General features: G+C 43.0%; 2 protein-coding genes across 21 annotated transcripts in view; one reads left to right on the forward strand and one right to left on the reverse strand.

Moving 5' to 3' along the window:
- Positions 1–17,288, forward strand: part of LOC141380917 (serine/threonine-protein kinase pim-3-like) — a 63,371-nt gene that overhangs the window by 15,629 nt on the left and 30,454 nt on the right. Inside the window, exons 1-3 of one of the 5 annotated variants that reach the window (XM_087311934.1) lie at positions 13,759–13,958; positions 14,503–14,843; positions 15,006–15,148. In XM_087311934.1, the coding sequence (XP_087168060.1) occupies positions 13,884–13,958; positions 14,503–14,843; positions 15,006–15,148 (559 nt within the window). In that variant the 5' untranslated portion in view covers positions 13,759–13,883. Of the gene's footprint in view, positions 1–13,758; positions 13,959–14,459; positions 15,149–17,288 lie in introns of those variants that run through there. The other 4 variants (XM_087311935.1, XM_087311933.1, XR_015526301.1 and 1 more) reach the window with 4 other exon arrangements.
- LOC137489393 (serine/threonine-protein kinase pim-2-like) lies at positions 4,838–12,864 on the reverse strand. 16 transcript variants are annotated; one of them, XR_015526290.1, is made up of 12 exons: positions 12,669–12,859; positions 10,861–10,953; positions 8,539–9,531; positions 7,703–7,885; positions 7,418–7,515; positions 7,260–7,310; positions 6,731–7,112; positions 6,471–6,647; positions 6,127–6,256; positions 5,876–6,035; positions 5,513–5,774; positions 4,838–5,411 (listed from the first exon to the last, which is right to left on the reverse strand). XR_015526290.1 is itself a non-coding variant. In XM_087311924.1 (10 exons), exons 1-10 carry the CDS (start codon positions 12,691–12,693, stop codon positions 6,026–6,028), a joined length of 2,142 nt encoding a protein of 713 aa, XP_087168050.1. In that variant the 5' UTR covers positions 12,694–12,864; the 3' UTR covers positions 4,838–6,025. The 16 variants fall into 16 exon arrangements, 3 of the variants coding, with proteins under 3 accessions (XP_087168050.1, XP_087168051.1, XP_087168049.1); XR_015526294.1 differs by lacking the exon at positions 12,669–12,859 and having other exon boundaries at positions 8,539–8,689; positions 9,186–9,531; positions 10,861–11,340; XR_015526295.1 differs by lacking the exon at positions 12,669–12,859 and having other exon boundaries at positions 5,508–5,774; positions 8,539–8,689; positions 9,186–9,531; positions 10,861–11,340.

The raw sequence follows: 17,288 nt of genomic DNA on the forward strand, positions 1-17,288 counted from the left end.
CCAAGCCATTATCGGCGACACTGTCTGTGAATTCACCCAGGAGTTCAAGGCAGTGAGAGAGCAGTTGATGGGTGATGTCTTATCGGCGGTCCGTAGCCCGCTCCGCCCACCGTGCCATTCATACCTGCTCCTCGCCGAAGGCGCCCGCCTACGAGAGCTGCTCCGCCCCCGCACACGCCTCTGGCGCAGCGAGCGCGTCGGGCACCTCGGAAGCAGGCAGCCCCCCTGCCCAGAACGCCGCTAAGTCTGGCAACGGGCCGCGAAGCGTCCCTGGGACAGGCCATCTGGAGAAGAGGGAACTTGCTCTTTCCCTGCTGGAGGGCGGGGCCCCATTTCCAACGGCACTTTTTTACTGCCATGAAAACATTATGAAAGGGCACTTTTCCACTTCCCCGGATGTGACAGCCCGAAATCTGCCAGTCTGGGACGCTATGCTTTCTAGCTTGCAGATTCGGTGCGTTTCGCCAGTGGCTCACGAGCGCTGGGAGGACGGTCTCCTTTCTCCCACCCCTCGAGCCTCCCCTCCGGAGCTCGGGTGCGGAATGAGAGCAAATATCTCGCCTCCAGCTTTTCCGTGGGACCCGCGCGCTTCCCGGATCAGCACACCCACTCTGCGCTGACCCACTACTTGTACGTCAGCGATTGTAGCGATGAGTCCATTAGCGAGAGCTCTGCCTGCCTGGTTAGCGCGGGCCAGCTCTTCGCGGTGGCTCATACGCACAATCAGACTCAGCTATGCGATTCAGTTCACGAAACGGCCCCCCAAGTCATGGGTGTGTATTCACCAGGGTCAGCCCCCTGTCCGCCCCTGTCTTGCGAGAGGAGATTGCTGTGCTCCTGTCGAAGGATGCAATCGAGCCGCTCCCTCCAGCCGAGATGGAGAACGGGTTTTACAGCCCACACTTCATCGTGCCCAAAAAGAGCGGTAGGTCACGGCCAATCCTAGATCTGCGCGTTTTGAACCGCTGTCTGCACAAGCTGCCGTTCAGAATGCTCACGCAGAAGTGCATCCTTCGGTGCGTTCGTCCTCTGGGTTGGTCTGCAGCATTAGACCTGATGGATGCGTATTTCCATGTCTCCACTCTTCCTCGCCACCGTCAGTTTCTGCGGTTGCGTTTGAAGGTTGAGCTTGGCAATACAAAGCCCTCCCCTTCGGGCTCTCTATGTCTCCGCGGGTCCTCACCAAGCCCGCGGAGGGTGCCTTAGCGCCCCGTCGGCTCGCAGGCATCTGCATACTCAATTTCTTGACGACTGGCTGATTTTTGCCCTCTCTCGGAGCAATTGATTATGCACAGAGACAAAGTGCTCCGGCACTTCCACCTGTTGGGGTTTCAGGTCAACCGAGAAAAGAGCAAACTCGCAACCGTGCAGAGGATCTCTTCTCTCGGGCTGGAGCTGGACTCGGTAACCATGGCAGCGCGCCTCTCCGGAGAGCGCGCTCAGCTTATGCTGTACTGTCTGAGAGAGCTCGACAGTAAAATAGAGGTCCCACTGAAACTATTTCAGAGGCTCCTGGGGTATATGGCATCCGCAGCCGCTTCATGCCGCTCGGATTACTCTATATGAGACCACTTCAGCACTGGCTTCACGATCGAGTCCCCAGACGCGCATGGCACGCGCGCGCACACCGAGTCTCTGTTACTGTGCTGTGTCGCCGCGCCCTTAGCCCTTGGAGCGACCCCTCGTTCCTACAGGCCTGGGTGTCTCTAGAACAGGCGTCCAGTCTTGTTGTCGTTTCAGCAGACGCTTCCAACACGGGCTGGGGGGCTGTGCGTTGCGGGCATGCGGCTGCGGACCTGTGGGAAGGTACCCAGTTGCATTGGCATATCGCCTGGAGCTGTTGGCAGTGTTCCTCGCTCTCCACCGTTTTTTTCCGGTGCTGGAGCGGCAACACGTGCTGGTCAGGACAGACAGTATGGCGGCGGTGGCGTATATCAGCCGTATAGGGGGTCTGCTCCTCTGTAGTCATCCGCGGCTGAAATCGCTGCACGCCATTCATATTCAGGCAAGCTCAACCGTGCAGCCGATGCGCTCTCACGGCAACCTTACGTCCTGGAGAATGGAGACTCCACCCCGAGTCTGTTCAGCTGATATGGGCGCGATTTGGGGAAGCCCGGATCGATCTGTTGCTTCCCCCGAGATCGCTCATTGCCAGTTGTTCTTTCCCTGACCGAGTGCTCTCGGCAGGGATGCACTGGCTTACAGCTGGCCTCGGGGCATGCGCAAATACGCATTTCCCCCAGTGAGCCTGCTCGCGCAGTTACTGTGCAAGGTCAGGGAGGACGAGGAACAGGTTGCTGGTTACGCCCCTCTGGCTCAACCGGACCTGGATGTCAGAGCTCTCCCTCGCGATAGCCCTCCCCTGGCAGTCCCTTTGAGAGAGCACCTACTCTCTCAGGGACAGGGCACCATCTGGCACCCTCGCCGATCTTTGGAGGTCCTTAGACGCGAGGAAGACTTAGGTAACCTCCGATTGCGGTGGCTAATACCGTCACTCGGGCTAGAGCCCCCTCCCCGAGCGTGCCTATGCCCTGAAGTGGAGTCTATTCACTGAATGGTGTGTCTCTCGCAGAGAAGACCCCCGTAATTTGCCAGATCAGCGTTGTGCTTTCTTTACGCCGAGAGAAGCTGGAGAGCAGGCTGTCGCCCTCCACACTCAAGGTTACGTGGCTGCCATCTCCGCTCTCATGACGCGGTGGCTGGCAGCACCGTGGGAACGCATAACCTCATCATCCGGTTCCTCAGGGGCGCTAAGCGAATTAATCCACCCCGCCCCCTCTCATGCCCTCTTAGGATCTCGCCCTCGCTACACAAGCCGCGTCAGATCCCTTCGATCCTCGACTCAGTATCTTTCTGTCCCTGAAGACAGCTCTGCTGGTCGCGTTGATATCGATTAGAGGGTCGGGGACCCGGAGGCATTTTTCGGTCAGTGACTCGTGCCTGTAATTGGGCTGGCTTTCTCTCACGTTCTGAGACCCTGCCCGCGATATGTGCCCAAGGTTCCTACCACTCCGTTTTAATACGAGGTAGTGAGCCTGCAAGCGCTGCCCTCGGAGGAGGCAGACCCAGCCCTTCTTTATTGTCCAGTTCGCGTTTTGCGTATTATCCGGACCGCACTCAGAGTTTAGATCATCTGAGCAGCTCTTCGTCTGTTATGGCGGTCGGCAGCAGGGAAGTGCCGTACCGAAATAAGTTCCCACTAGATTGTGGATACCTTTCTTTCGCTATCAGAGCCGAGGTGAACCGCGTCCCCCGAGAGTGCGTGTTCACTCCACTCGGAGCTTTGCATCCTCTCGAGCGCGCGCACGCGGCGCCTCTCTAACAGACATCTGTAGAGCTGCGGGCTGGGTGACACCCAACACATTTGCAAGGTTTTACAATCTGCGAGTGGAGCCGGTTTCCTCAAGGGTATTAGGTAACCCTTGGTGATTGAGGAAACAATTCGGTAGGGTGTTGAAACACGCTTGCTGCGCCATTCTCCCTAACACGGAGGTACGTGCGCCTTTTTATCTGTCAGTAAAGTTCCCCATCAGGTGAGCCCTGCAGATTCCTCCGTGGCCCCCAGCACTGACTCAGCGGAGGAGTCACTTGCTGGCCCACTACGTTGTAGGTCTGCCCGCTGGTCAGCCCGCGTTTTGGGTAAAGGTGCCTGCTATGCGTGATCCCCACTAGGCGATCCCATATGCTTATTCCGCCACGGTTAAGTCCACCCCCCCCCCCACCCCCCTGGGCGGACCCGTGTCTTCCCTCTCCGCTAACCACTCTTTTGCTATGCGTACTCCCCCCTTTTAGGGCTAGTCCATATGTAAATTCTGCCATCTATTGCCCCTTGGGTAACGGATGGCCTCCGCAGCGTCCTCCCTATCGGGATTGCACGCTTCCCAACGTACTGTCGTATTTTCCTAGAATTATCTAGATGCTCACGACTTCCCAAAAAATATATCTAAATCCGTAAGACTTCTGTTGAAGTAAGATAAATTAGGGCCAGGGACACGTTGGAGGACCGCGCCTCCCATGATGTTGGTGCGTCACGCTTGCTTGACTATCCCCTCATTGGGGGCGTTGGTAAGGTGCAGTCATTATGGCGCTTTCTATACTTCTCCCATTTCGTGGATTTCAATCAATCCACTCTATGGCACTGAAGTTCCCCAACCGAAGGGGAACGTTCGAGGTTACAGAAGTAACCCTTCGTTCCCCGAGGAGGGGAACGGAAGTGCCATACTCCGTCGCCATAATGACAGTCCCTTAGCTGTTTGAAAGTCTCTTCATCTTAAAAGGATGGCGTTTGCTCGCTCCAGGTGTGCTTATATGCTGGGATAATTGGCAATGAAGTGCACCTGTGCAAGCTTACGCTGCCAATTCATTGCATTCATTGGCCCGTTCAATACTCTTTCAGACAAGCGGCTTCTGAACCGAATCCTCCCATTTCATGGATTTCAATCAATCCACTCTATGGCACTTCCGTTCCCCTCCTCGGGGAACAAAGGGTTACTTCTGTAACCTCGAACGTTCTCAAACTTTTTTCATCAAGTACCACCTCAGAAAAAATTTTATCTCCAAGTACCACCAAAAATGAGCAGTATTGAAATACAGTAGCGTAGTAGGCCCAATAAAGCAGTTACAACTCTGAACAGTTAAATGTGGCAGATTACAGATTATAGAAATATAGGCTATATGTCATATATGGCACATTATACATAATTATTGATAAATTTTGAAATGTTTGTAGCATATATTTGACATATTTCATTCTTCCGCGTACCACTAGTCGTACACAGACCACAGTTTAAGAACCACTGATTTAGAAAAGTCACAGAAATGATGATCAGAGCTTCAGTTTGATTCACATGATTTTATTTGAATTATTAACAATACATACAAGCAATTCATTACAAAATATTCTGAACACTTAACAATCTCTCTCTCTTATGACAGAACACCAGATTCATATATGTTTAAATTGTCAGTCCAGTTTTCAGAGTTGAAGTTCAGTTCAGTCCAGTTCAGTTCAGTTCAGTGTGGTTTAATTCTCATTGCCGAAAGTCCAAACACTAAAGAGCAAATCCATCGAAGCGCAGCTCCACAAGTCCCAAACCAAGCAAGCCATCGGCGACAGTGGCGAGGAACAAAACTTCACCAATTGACTAAAGTGAAGGTAAAAAAACCTCGAGAGAAACCAGGCTTAGTTGGGCACGACCAATTCTCCTCTGGCCAAACGTCTTGTGCGGAGCTGCAGTCTAGGCACCATTAATCACCATTATTGTCATTAATTACTGACCTCATGTCCTTAGTTCAAATTCATGTTTACTTCATATTGAGAACACAAATGAAAACTTTAGATGAAATCTGAGAGCTCTCTGACCCTCAAACCACACGTTCATAAGAGCACAGTGCACTGGATGTGTGTCGCACTGCTGAGGTTTAACCCAGAGGCCTGCGCGACTTCCTCTCATTTAAACAAAGCTTGGGCACATCTGAGGTAAACGTCAGCAGTGCGACACACGTACAGCGCAGGACAGAGCTCTCATGGTTTGAAGTTTTCTGGGATTTAAACATTTCTTCATCTTTGTGGTTTACGGAGGATCAGAGAGTTCTCGCATTTCATCTCAAATAGTTTCACTTGTTTTCTGAAGATGAAGAAAGGTGTCAGGGAGTTTGGAGCTAGAGCTGTCATTTTGAAGCGAAACTTCTTTTATGCAGACAGAAAAACACAAAAATAATAAAACAGAAATAATGACTTCAGAAGTTCTGTCCTTAACTGCATGTGTGTCGCACTGCTGGTGTTTAACCCAGAGGCCTGCGCGACTTCCTCTCATTTAAACAAAGCGTGGGCACATCTGAGGTCAACGTCAGCAGTGCGACACACATACAGCGCAGGACAGAGCTCTCATCAACACACGTCATGAACTGACACTGAGGAAAAGTGAGGTCTTAGGGGTTTGGAATGACATGAGGGAGTAATTAATAACTTTAACAGTCTTGTGAAATGTCTGGAAATGGTGCTCTCCTCCTCCTCCTCGCTTCTTTAGTGTTTTCTAAAATGGAGAAAAACAATCAGAAACAACACAAAGCTATTTAAGCAGTAATATGAAGGGCTGTCAAATAAAACTCTGTGTGTTCCTCTACCTTCTCTTGAAGAACTGCTTCAGAGAATTTGGGGTCGTTGGATTGAACCAGCAGTGCTCTTCAACCTGATGTAACTGTAGCCGTTGAACTGGATTACGGATCAAACACTGGGAAATCAGGTCCACGCATGCTGAAAAGTGGCACAGAGAGTGTGAAATACGTCTGCATACTCAAGATTCATGAACGTCTTTAAATCTTACTACATCAAATGTTACAAAACATCCACAATTAAGTGACTTTAATATCTACAGGTCCTGTGAGCATTATATTTAATCCATTTGACTAATGACTGACATGTGTTATTCTGTCACTGAGGCTGGGATTGTTCAGAGGTGTCTGCTTACCTGTGGATAATCTGGGGTTTATCTGAATGGAGCCAAACATTAATGACTGTCTGTTACAAAAGGCCAGTCGTCCATGCATTATTTCATACAGCATGATGCCTATTGTCCAGACGTATGCCGGGTTAGCATGGAATACACGACCCCTCAAAGCCTCAGGTGGCATGCCATGTCCAGCTCCTGTAAGAGAGACATTTCCAGAATTCAGTCATTTCATAAGACAATACGGTGAACAAAGAAACTATCACAAAATGCCAACTCACCTCGATAGTCACTTTTATTGAAAGGCTTGTGGGTAATTGGCTGAGCACAACCGAAGTCGATCAATTTGAGCTCTAATCGGGGTAGAGTCACCAGGATGTTCGCCGTGTGTATATCACCGTGGAAAACTCCACGCTCGGTGCAGAACATTACGGCTCGGATCAACTGACGCATTAACCGGCGTGCTTGGTTTTCTTCAATGTCCCCTGTATCTTTGATGTACTGAAGCAAGGTCTGGCATGACTCTGCGTACTCCAGAATGAGAACAAAGTTGTCCTCAAGCTCAACCCAGTCGTGTAATCTGATGATGTTTGGACATCGCGGTGCATTCATCAACCTAAGCATCATTGCCACTTCCGCAAGCACAGGTGTGGAATGACCATCCTAGAAAGAAAACAGATTTCTCCATTAATGTTAAATGAATTTTAATTAACTCCACAGCCCGACATTCATGTGTTCAAAACAAGTGACAAGTGAAGGATGAGTAAATGCTCGGCACATTTTCACTGTTGTGTGAATTATTCAACTTACAACGTCCAGATAACGGTCCTCTTGACTCTTCATCATACACTTCAGGGCAACCTGCGAAAAAAACAACAACAACAACAAATTAAATTAAAGCCAACAAATGATTTATATTTAATAATCAGGAGGAAAATGTTGACTGAATTTAAAAAATAGTTCTCTACCTTTACTCTTTTCCTGCGTTTGTGAGATGCCACATACACCTCGCCAAAAGCTCCTTTTCCAATCAGGTCTCCAACTTCAAACTGAGACAGATCAAATCCTGAAAAACAGAATAAAGCAGGGAGAATTATTGGGATTGTCTGGTATGAATCGGATCAAATAAATGACTCCTGTCCTTCAAATCTTGATCTATTGCGATGATCTAAAAGCAGCAACTTTTATCAGAATTGCAGGAGTAAACTGATTACTAATTTATATTAATTACGAATTACAGAATGATGACTTACCACCCTGGCCTGGCAGACATTCTGAGTCAAGGTCTGGGTCTGACTCGAGCTCGGGCTCAGGCTGTGGCGTAAAACGCTGGACTACATCTGTGTCACAGCACAGGAAAGGACGCTTCGCAGCCTTCCATACTCTCTTGAAGAAAGCAGAGACTCTTTTCCATTTCCTTCCTTTCTTGGGTTTTTCTAAAATGAAGACAACAAACAGAAACATCTCCATGAACAGAGCTGCAGCTACAGTGCTCAAACTATTCATATATGCTGTACACCCCATTGTGAAAATGAATATTTTTATCCATTTCTCAGTGATTATGGGTAATATATATTGGTGCATTTGAACAAAACAGATTTATTAAACAGATTTATTTATTAAATTAATATTTTAGTCACAGAACATTTTTAGAAATGGAAAGATAATACAATTAAATCTGTGCAAAACAAAAAACAAATTTCAACAAAATTGTCTATATATATTTTTTTCTCTTTGATTTTTACTATTTTGGAAAATTTATTTGAATATTTTCTCCTAACATATACATTTGGGCTACTAATTTTTGAACCATTATTGTAAGTGATTTTGTTAGATAAGCTCCAGATTTGGCTTCAGTACTGACTAAACTAATGTACATGCACAAATATAATATTGTAAAGCATCCTATAGAAAATATGAATTTAAATGAGATTTGTGGGGGTGTACTCATATATGTTTAGCACTGTATTAATTAATACACAACCAACAGTACAACAAACGACACTGTTTGATTTATAAACTAAAAACAACAAAGCGTAAAAAATAACAAATGGCAGAAATAAAATGAACCAAATTCAGGATGACTCACCATCAGTCCCATCAATTTTAGAGGGGTCTTGAACAGACGGAGGCGACTCAGGACAGGCCGAATCTGCATCCATCATTTTCTTAGTATTGGAGGGGCCATGGACACTGATTGGCTGAGGATCTTCACAGACCTGGCCTGGCAGACACACCAGCTCAGTGTCAACATGACCGTTGAGGGCCGTTGAGGACTCAGGTTGGGCCGAATCTGCTGTTTGCTTGATCCTGGAGAGGCCCGGAACACTCAACGGCTGAGGTTCTTCACAGACCTGGACTGGCGGACGCATCTGCTCAGGGTCAACATGATCTGCGATGGTCGTTGGCTTGATCCTGGAAGGTCCTGGAACAGCCAACGACTCGAGACTGTCGCAGACCTGGACTGGCGGACGCATCTGCTCAGTGTCAACGTGACCTGTGAGGGCCGTTGAGGACTCAGGACGGGCCGGATCTGCATTTGGCACTTCTGCTGTTTGCTTGATCCTGGATGGGCCCGGAACACTCAACGGCTGAGGATCTTCACAGACCTGGACTGGCGGACGCATCTGCTCAGGGTCAACATGATCTGCGATGGTCGTTGGCTTGATCCTGGATGTTCCAGGAACAGCCAACGACTCGAGACTGTCGCAGACCTGGACTGGCGGACGCATCTGCTCAGTGTCAACATGACCTGTGAGGGCCGTTGAGGACTCAGGACGGGCCGGATCTGCATTTGGCACTTCTGCTGTTTGCTTGATCCTGGAGGGGCCCGGAACACTCAACGGCTGAGGTTCTTCACAGACCTGGCCTGGCAGCAACACCGGCTCAAGGTCTGCATGTGCTGTGACGGTCCTGGAGGGACCTGGAACAGGCAGATGCTCGAAATCATTGACATCCGACTGTGGTTCAAAGGGAACCACTCTGCTCCGGTCACAGCTAAGGAAAGGGCGCTTTGCAGCCTTCCATGCTCTCTTAAAGAAAGCAGAGACTCTTTTCCCTTTCCTCCGTTTCTCTGGGTTTTCTAAAGTAAAGGAAATGAACAGGGAAATATTAGAAAACTCATTAATCCACAGGTTTAAAATAGACAAACTGCTGAAAATTGAACATATAAAAGACAATCACACAAAAGAAACATCAACAATAAAAGTACAATTATAATAGAAAATGTTTGTAAACTACAATTAATTAATTAAATCATTTCTATGATGTAAAATGACAAATACAACCTGATAAATAGTAAGTCATCCATTTACTCATTTTTGAGTCAATATTCTGAGTTATAGAATATTTTATTACAGTTATAGTTTGAGCTATTTAACAATCACCCTCACAATGTTTAATCAAATTTATGAAGCCTTTCTTTAATTTTTGTCAGTGGGTGCCACATCTACATCTTCATTCTTCCTCAAGCACCACTTCTCCACCACAAAAAAACTAATCCACATTTTTTTAGCTTTCCATTAGCAATCGTCAAACTTAAGTGAACAATTTCTCTCGCTCTGGATCTTCAGTTAAGAAATCTGTGAGTAAATTATAACTTTAAACATTTAACAATCAGTCTTAGAAATCCAAATGAAAAGAGAAGTCTTGCTCCAGAACTTCAGTTACAGAAACAGAGCTATAGACATTTATTATTATGGATGTAAAGTTGGGTTTATATTTGCACATTTGTTCATTCACCGCTCTCTATGTTGTTTACCATGCTAATTTGAATATTGGGTCTGAAAACGCATGTAAGTAAGACTTCAAATTAAAATTATCACTAATTAATTGACTGTAAACAAGATTGTAGAATGATAGTCGTTGGGTGTTATGATGATTTCCCCATTTATAATTTGAAACAATATTTCTGTTATTAAATTTTAAAGGAGAAAGTCAGAATGTGTGAATGTAAAATCAACTTTCCCTCAATTGTATTAATTTATCACTGCTTAAACAAATAAAAGACTTAAATATAACATTTTCACTCAGTTTTCTCAAATATAACAAATATTCCTCCACAACATCAAAAACTAAGAAAATTACTGTGCAGGTCTACACATAGAGTTTAAATTAAAGTAATATTTGAATGTTTTTTTATCAGAAACTTTAACAAGGCACAATTTCTGTAGAGTGGAAAGGAGAAACTTAAAAGCCAGAATGTCAATACATAAACTGACAGACAGCAGGCCTCAATCACAAAGTCAGAAAATACACAATATCATAACGACACGAAGCAATTACAATATCGAGAGGTTGAATATTTGCCTCTTAAGTCGGTAAGTTGCGTTATATGACGATATATTATTATTTTATAGTTTTTATTAAATAATAGGTGGAAATACACCGTTTTTGTAAACTCTCATCTCACCTGTTGGGCTTCTCGACATGGTAGGAGTTGTAGGAGAAGCCATCGAGTCACTCTGATGATAGTTGTGGACAAATACAGGCGTGATCAAATTTTCTCGAGTAAAAAACACAGTTGACATATTATTTTCTGTTTGAGATGCAAAACAAATCGCTAAAGTCATTAAATCACTGTTCACTGTACTCGATCGTTTGTCACTCTGAGGAATTCTGTCGGCCATGGCAACGGCATTCTTCTCGTTCTATTTATTCGTCATCAGTAAGGTGAGGTGCGCGGGGTGATCCAAGTTGGCGCTCTGATCGCCTAAGTTTGTTTCGCCCTAATACTCAGTTGCTGTTTATGTCAGATAATAAATTCGTAACAGATAAAGCGTGACATATACAGTGATGAAAGCTTCAGCAATTATTATTAAATTGCTATCAGAAATATCAGTATAAACTGCAGTGAGCAGCACCATTTATTATCTTTTACTAATAAAGCATACAAACATGTATTAAATGTATTTATCAACTAATTTACAAACATGTATTAAAGTTGTATATCACAGTCAATAATAAGTGGACTTCAGTGTTTTAAATATAAAAGATTGAATAAGAAATATGAAGGGTTGGGCTAAAATAGTCCATACATTATCAGTCCACAAGAGAAAGAAAAAAAACGTTATGCACAAATAACCTCACCTAGTCAGACATTGGCCATCTGAATAATAAAACATTAAAACAGTAATAATTAAAATAAAGTTCTTAATTCCCTTTTTATGCCTTTCTTGTAAATTAGTCAAATTCACTGATAATGAAATTCATCTATGAGCTAAAATATTATCGCTAAAACATTATCATTATCAGTGGATTTTACTTCTTATATAAAACTCTATTTAAAACGTATTGATTTATGGAGGATTTTGGTGCTGGACACTTTTTATTCCCCGTTTTGTGTTAAACAAGTAAAACAAATGCAGGCTACAGGAGGCGTTGTGCTTCATTCAGAACAAGGCAAGCTTTGAGATTACTGCCATTATGCTCAATTATTTTTTATAACATACTAACCCACAAAACAAACCCCTTTACCTTTGAAATAAAAAGAAATTCCCAATTTTTTTCTTTTATTTTTCATCTCTTTTCACAGGACTACAGGAGCATGCTGCATCTCTGTAAAGTAATGCTGCCATTTGATATTAATTGAAGATTTTAATTTGATCATTTTAGTGTAATAAAAAATAAAACGAATAAAGTGAAAGAAAAATAATAAAATGAAATAAATACTTAACGAAATGAACTGACAAAATGCTTCATATTAGTCTAAAAGATCGTGTAGTTGAACATGACTAGTTGACTTTTTTGTTAGATAAAGTAAAGTCAGAACACATGTTTTATTATTTTAGTAAATATGTATTTATTTATTTTGCACTTTAAGTGTGTTTGGCTGTAAACAGGCGCAGGTCAGATTTTCTCCAGGTCATATATTACAATTTAATTCATTTTGTGTAAAACAAAATAATACATTAATTAGACCTGTCCAGTGTCGTTTGGAGTGTGTCGGATTAATATCAGATCAGAATAAAACGAATGAAGTGAGCAGGTGTAAACAGCCTCAAAACATTGGACGGGATTAGCGCATTCTCCGGTCGTAAAGCCTTTATCGGACAGTTATTTTCAAAAATTGTTATGGCACAAGTCAAAAAATAAAAAGGTAAAGGGAGGTCGTGTACGAGACAAATCAACAATGTCCAAATGGACGACCCGGCTAATGCGGCCAGCCTATAACCTGATAGGGACAGATTCTCATCTGTAAGGAAGTAACGTCAGTCTTACCCTGTTTGCCAGTCTTTTTGTACATATGTTCAATATTTTGCGACAATGACGCTGTTGCCTGCTTTCTCTTCGTCTCTCTTGCTCTTTTCGACCCATTATAACGTTATTCACTATGGATGTCGCATCAAAGATTCAAATGTCAGTTAAAGTTACCGCTCGGTTATGTCACGTGACTCGCGTCACATTAATGTGGCTTACTGATCATAGTTATTTTAAACAAAAACATTTATTACAAAACTATAATATATATTTTTTACATAAAATGATTTATGGTCAAATTCTGGACCTTTTGGCCATCGTTTTAACCACCCGAACAGCCTTTGCGTCATCATCGCCTATATTAGTGAGAGAAATCTTTACATTTATCCAAAGGAAATTCAAGTGAATGAAGTTTTTAAAAATAACACCAAAAAAACCGAGCTCATCTAAATGTACCATATTGAAGACGTGGACGATGATGATATTCTCAATTTGTGGAATCTACAGGCATTATAAACTGCTTTCAGAACAATTATTGCATTATTTTCTGAGAAACATATTTATTAAAGTATATCCTCCTGAGACCCCGTCCATTGACTTGTGTCCTCTGTAGTGGACATTGCGTTTTCATGCATTTTCTTTGATTTTTTTGTCTAGTCCTGTTGTACTGTTAGAGGACATCCTGGACTTTGATATGTCTGTTGAATTGGGTATATGCCTAGCTAGTGCTGTTCCCATGCTGATAATCTTCAGGTTACCTGTTATTATTAGTTTTTTTCCATTTTAAACGATACCATTTACAGCATCGATCTTGCAATGTAGTTAAAATACAATCAGTTAAATAGACTCTGGCATTCATTTAGTTGCTCAAGTGCAAAACGAGACATTCAGCCGTTTACACACACTCGCCAGTCAGAATCGGCAGGCTAACGCAGAAGCTCCATTGAATATACTGGGGTAAAATAAATGCTCATATTTTAAAGACATGGCAGGGGGAAATGTAATTTAATGCAGTGCTTCTTGTACAATCTGAGACCCACTTTATATCGGATATCACTCAGCCAGTGGAAATGGCTGATTTTTAAAGAAAAAAGACCTTAAACGCATAGATATATATCTATGCCTTAAATGCGCCGATTTTGAAATGGCAAACAGTTCACAGGAAGCGCTTAACCCAGATTACTGGCAAATTAAAAGTCCTATTAGCATGCTTCGGCATATACCACATTGGCTGGCATGCTAGGAACCATTTCCTACACTACATCCAAATGGCCGACATACAAACAAGCACATTTTATGGGAAGGAGTGAGGTATGTAAAATTGAGCTGTTTAAATGTTTTTTTACTATTATTATTACGTATATATTTGTTTGTTAAAGTGTCAGGAACAATACGTATAGCTTTCAAAGCTGTTAACTTGTTTGTTTCTAAACATCCTTTTTAAAATGTCCACTGTAGTGGACACCAGGACCATCTTAATGTAATTAATGACTGCATGTTGTAGGGGGCAGAACTGAAGCAGAGAGGATTCTTTAAAAAAATAGTTGAGTGAGAATTTAGAGTCTGAAAATCAGACAATTAGAGAATTAAAGACAATTAGAGAATGACAATCAGTTGTGACAATAAATATTTGATGTCAGTTGTTTTGTACTAAAATAGTCCTGTGGCAGGTCTGATGGACTGCCAGTAAGAGCCTTTCTTCCCTCCTTCATTCAGACATGCTTTAGAAATGTTGCTGTCAGTAAATCTCACGTGTCACAATCAGGAAGGTGTGAAGTTGTATGTTTTGGTGTGAGTCTGTTGTGTTTGCAGTGTTTGATTCAGTCCCGGATATACTGGAGGGTTTGTCTCGCAGGACGGTCAGGGTGAGCTGCCGCTGGAGGTGGCGTTGATGACCCGCATAACTTCAGCTCCTGGCTCCCCCAGTGTCCTGCAGCTGCTGGACTGGTTTGACCATCCCAGACGCTACGTCCTGATCCTGGAGTGTCCGGCTCCTTGCCAAGATCTCCAGAGCTTCTGTGAGGAGAACGGCTGTCTGGACGAGCATCTGGCCAAGAAAGTGCTGGTGCTGCGGCGTCCTGCACCGGAACATCAAGCCAGAGAACCTGCTGATCTCCACATAGTCCCAGGACATCAAGCTACTGGACTTCTGCTGTGGAGCTCTGCTGAAGCGCTCGGCCTACAAATACTTTGCAGGTGAGTTTGAGTTACAGAAGGAAATGTTCTGTTGATGTTTGTGAACTTCAGCTGATCAACTAAAGGGGATTTATCTGTACTGGAGCATTTTGAGCAGATGTTTGTGGTCTTCTTGTGTCTCTTGGGCACTCCTGCATACGCTCCTCCTGAGTGGTTTCGCAGACATCGCTACAATGCCACTCCACCTACAGTCTGGTCAATAGGAGTGACGCTCTACAACATCCTGTGTGACTGTTTCCCCTTCAGAGGCGCACAGAGAGTCACATCCAGAAGCAGACTGACCTTCCCTAGGGGCTTGTCAACAGGTAAGAGATTCAGACACAATCAGCTTCTTCTGCTGCGTCTGTGAGGCTCTGTGTGAAGCTGGAGGAGCTGAAGACACACACACACATACACACACAAACACACACCAGTTCAGAGTGCAAACTAGTTTCGTGTTTTTAAAATGAGAACATGCAATGGAGCAAATACATAATAGAAGTAAAAGAAGCCTAGAGTAATCTAAAAGTTTTGAAGAATTAAAAAAAGGTTATTTACATCCTGACCAAGTTTTCCCATCGTGTTTTTAAAGAAATACAATAGATTGTATAGCCAATTACCCAAACACTGTGGGCTCTATTTTGACGGCCCATGCGCAGAGCACAAAACGCAGGGCGCAAACGCTTTTAGGGCATGTCAGAACGCATATTTGCTAATTTAAGGACGGGAAAATCCGCTTTGCGGCGTGGCGCATGGTCTAAAAGGGTTGAGTTTATTTTCTTAATGAGTTATAGGTGTGTTTTGAGAATAAACCAATCACAGTCTCATCTCCCATTCCATTTAAGAGCCAGGTGCGTCGCGCCACAAGCGCATTTTGACGTAAAGTAAATTCACTTTCGCTTTTGCTCTCGTGGATAGGGAAATCTTACCACACAGACATCAATTAGCCTATAAATAATTAATTTAATTTGTTCAGTTGTAATTTCCAGCAAACGAATAAATGAACAATAATAACAAAGTGTGGTCAAAATACTGAGTTATTTCCAAATACACCCGCTATGCCCCATATGGTCTAAAACCTGACAGGTGGACAAAACTAAGCTTGTTTTTAAAAAACAAATACAAAAATGGATATAATAAATAATAATGCCAATAATAATAACATTATACAAAAGCAAATTAAATGAAATGAAAAAGCCTCCCGAGATGAAGTAAGGCAGTGGTTTTTAAATTCATGTAGGCTAGAAATTTATATGTTTTGTAATATTTTAATCATTTATATTTATATCCTATATATCAATATTATATATATCATTAATATATTATACCTTTTTATATGTAAGATATTTGCGTATTGCTCTACATCTTGTGTGAAAGCCAGGCGCACTTTGCGCCAGACAATAGACCGACTTTGTTGTGGTCTAAAGAACAGACTATTTACAGTTTCTCACAATAGCAACGCGCCAAAACACGCCTGCTTTTTTAGACCAGAACGCCTATGGGCGCACATTTGAGCGCAGATGCATTTGCTATTTAAACAGTGTGGTGCAACACCTCAAAATGACCATTGCGCCGAGCTGAAAGTAGCAGAAGACTATTACCCACTATTGCGCCACATTGGACCGGGTGTATGATAGGGTCCTGTGTCTTTACTGTTTTCATTGAAATATAAATCTTTAAAGCTACCTTTCGTCTCCAATAAACGATATGTTTAATGTAGCACAGCGTATCATCAGCCAATAGGTTATATTTGGAAATAAAGATGCTGGATGCAGAATGTATGAATGAGCTTTAATATATTCAATAAAACTTTGAAGTAATTCTTATTATTACCATATTAATCTTTAGTTTGTCATAAACTACAAAAACATCTTTTAAAGATTTTATTTAATAAATTATCAGATTACTGATGACAGAGAAGCAGAATCCCAATGAAAGGTGATCACCTGAAATGTCTATTTATTCTAGGATTTACATTAAAAGGCATCAAAGTGTATTTACCAACACAATCTCACGGCAATTCGTAACTTTATGATTTGGTGGCTAATTCGTATGAATTCGTACGATCTAATTCATACAATTTAGTACGACTTGCTCATCCCCCAATGATGGTTGGGTTTAGGGGTGGGTTTAGGTGCCACGCCTCCTTTTTAAAATCTTACAATTTCGTACGACTGAACTCATATAAATTCATACAAATTAGCCACTAAACTGGCAAAATACTTACTTTTTCTCGTGAGATCAGGCTAGTATTTACATATTGAAGAGGCCATATTTAAATTGAAGATGTGTCACGATAGCAACACTATGAATGCAAAATCAATAATTTTACTAGCGCTAATGCTAGTCGTTAGGTTTTATAATGAAGATGTCTGAAATAAAAACACTGAACAATGAGTCCATAAATCACATTAATAAATGTAATCACACTCATTCAGTGAAGTTTAACAGAGACCCGCTCACTAT

Source organism: Danio rerio, chromosome 25, assembly GCF_052040795.2.
Source record: "Danio rerio strain M-AB ecotype USA chromosome 25, GRCz13ab, whole genome shotgun sequence".
NCBI classification, from domain to species: Eukaryota; Metazoa; Chordata; class Actinopteri; order Cypriniformes; family Danionidae; genus Danio; species Danio rerio.

Excerpts from the sequence above, each read along its gene's own strand:
- LOC137489393 (XM_087311923.1), bottom strand. The coding sequence starts at position 11,077 with ATGGCCGACAGAATTCCTCAGAGTGACAAACGATCGAGTACAGTGAAC. Across the intron at positions 7,516-7,702 it reads ATGTCTGCCAGGCCAGGGTG|GATTTGATCTGTCTCAGTTT; the intron begins GTAAGTCATCAT and ends TCTGTTTTTCAG. Across the intron at positions 6,257-6,470 it reads AAACCCCAGATTATCCACAG|CATGCGTGGACCTGATTTCC; the intron begins GTAAGCAGACAC and ends GCCACTTTTCAG.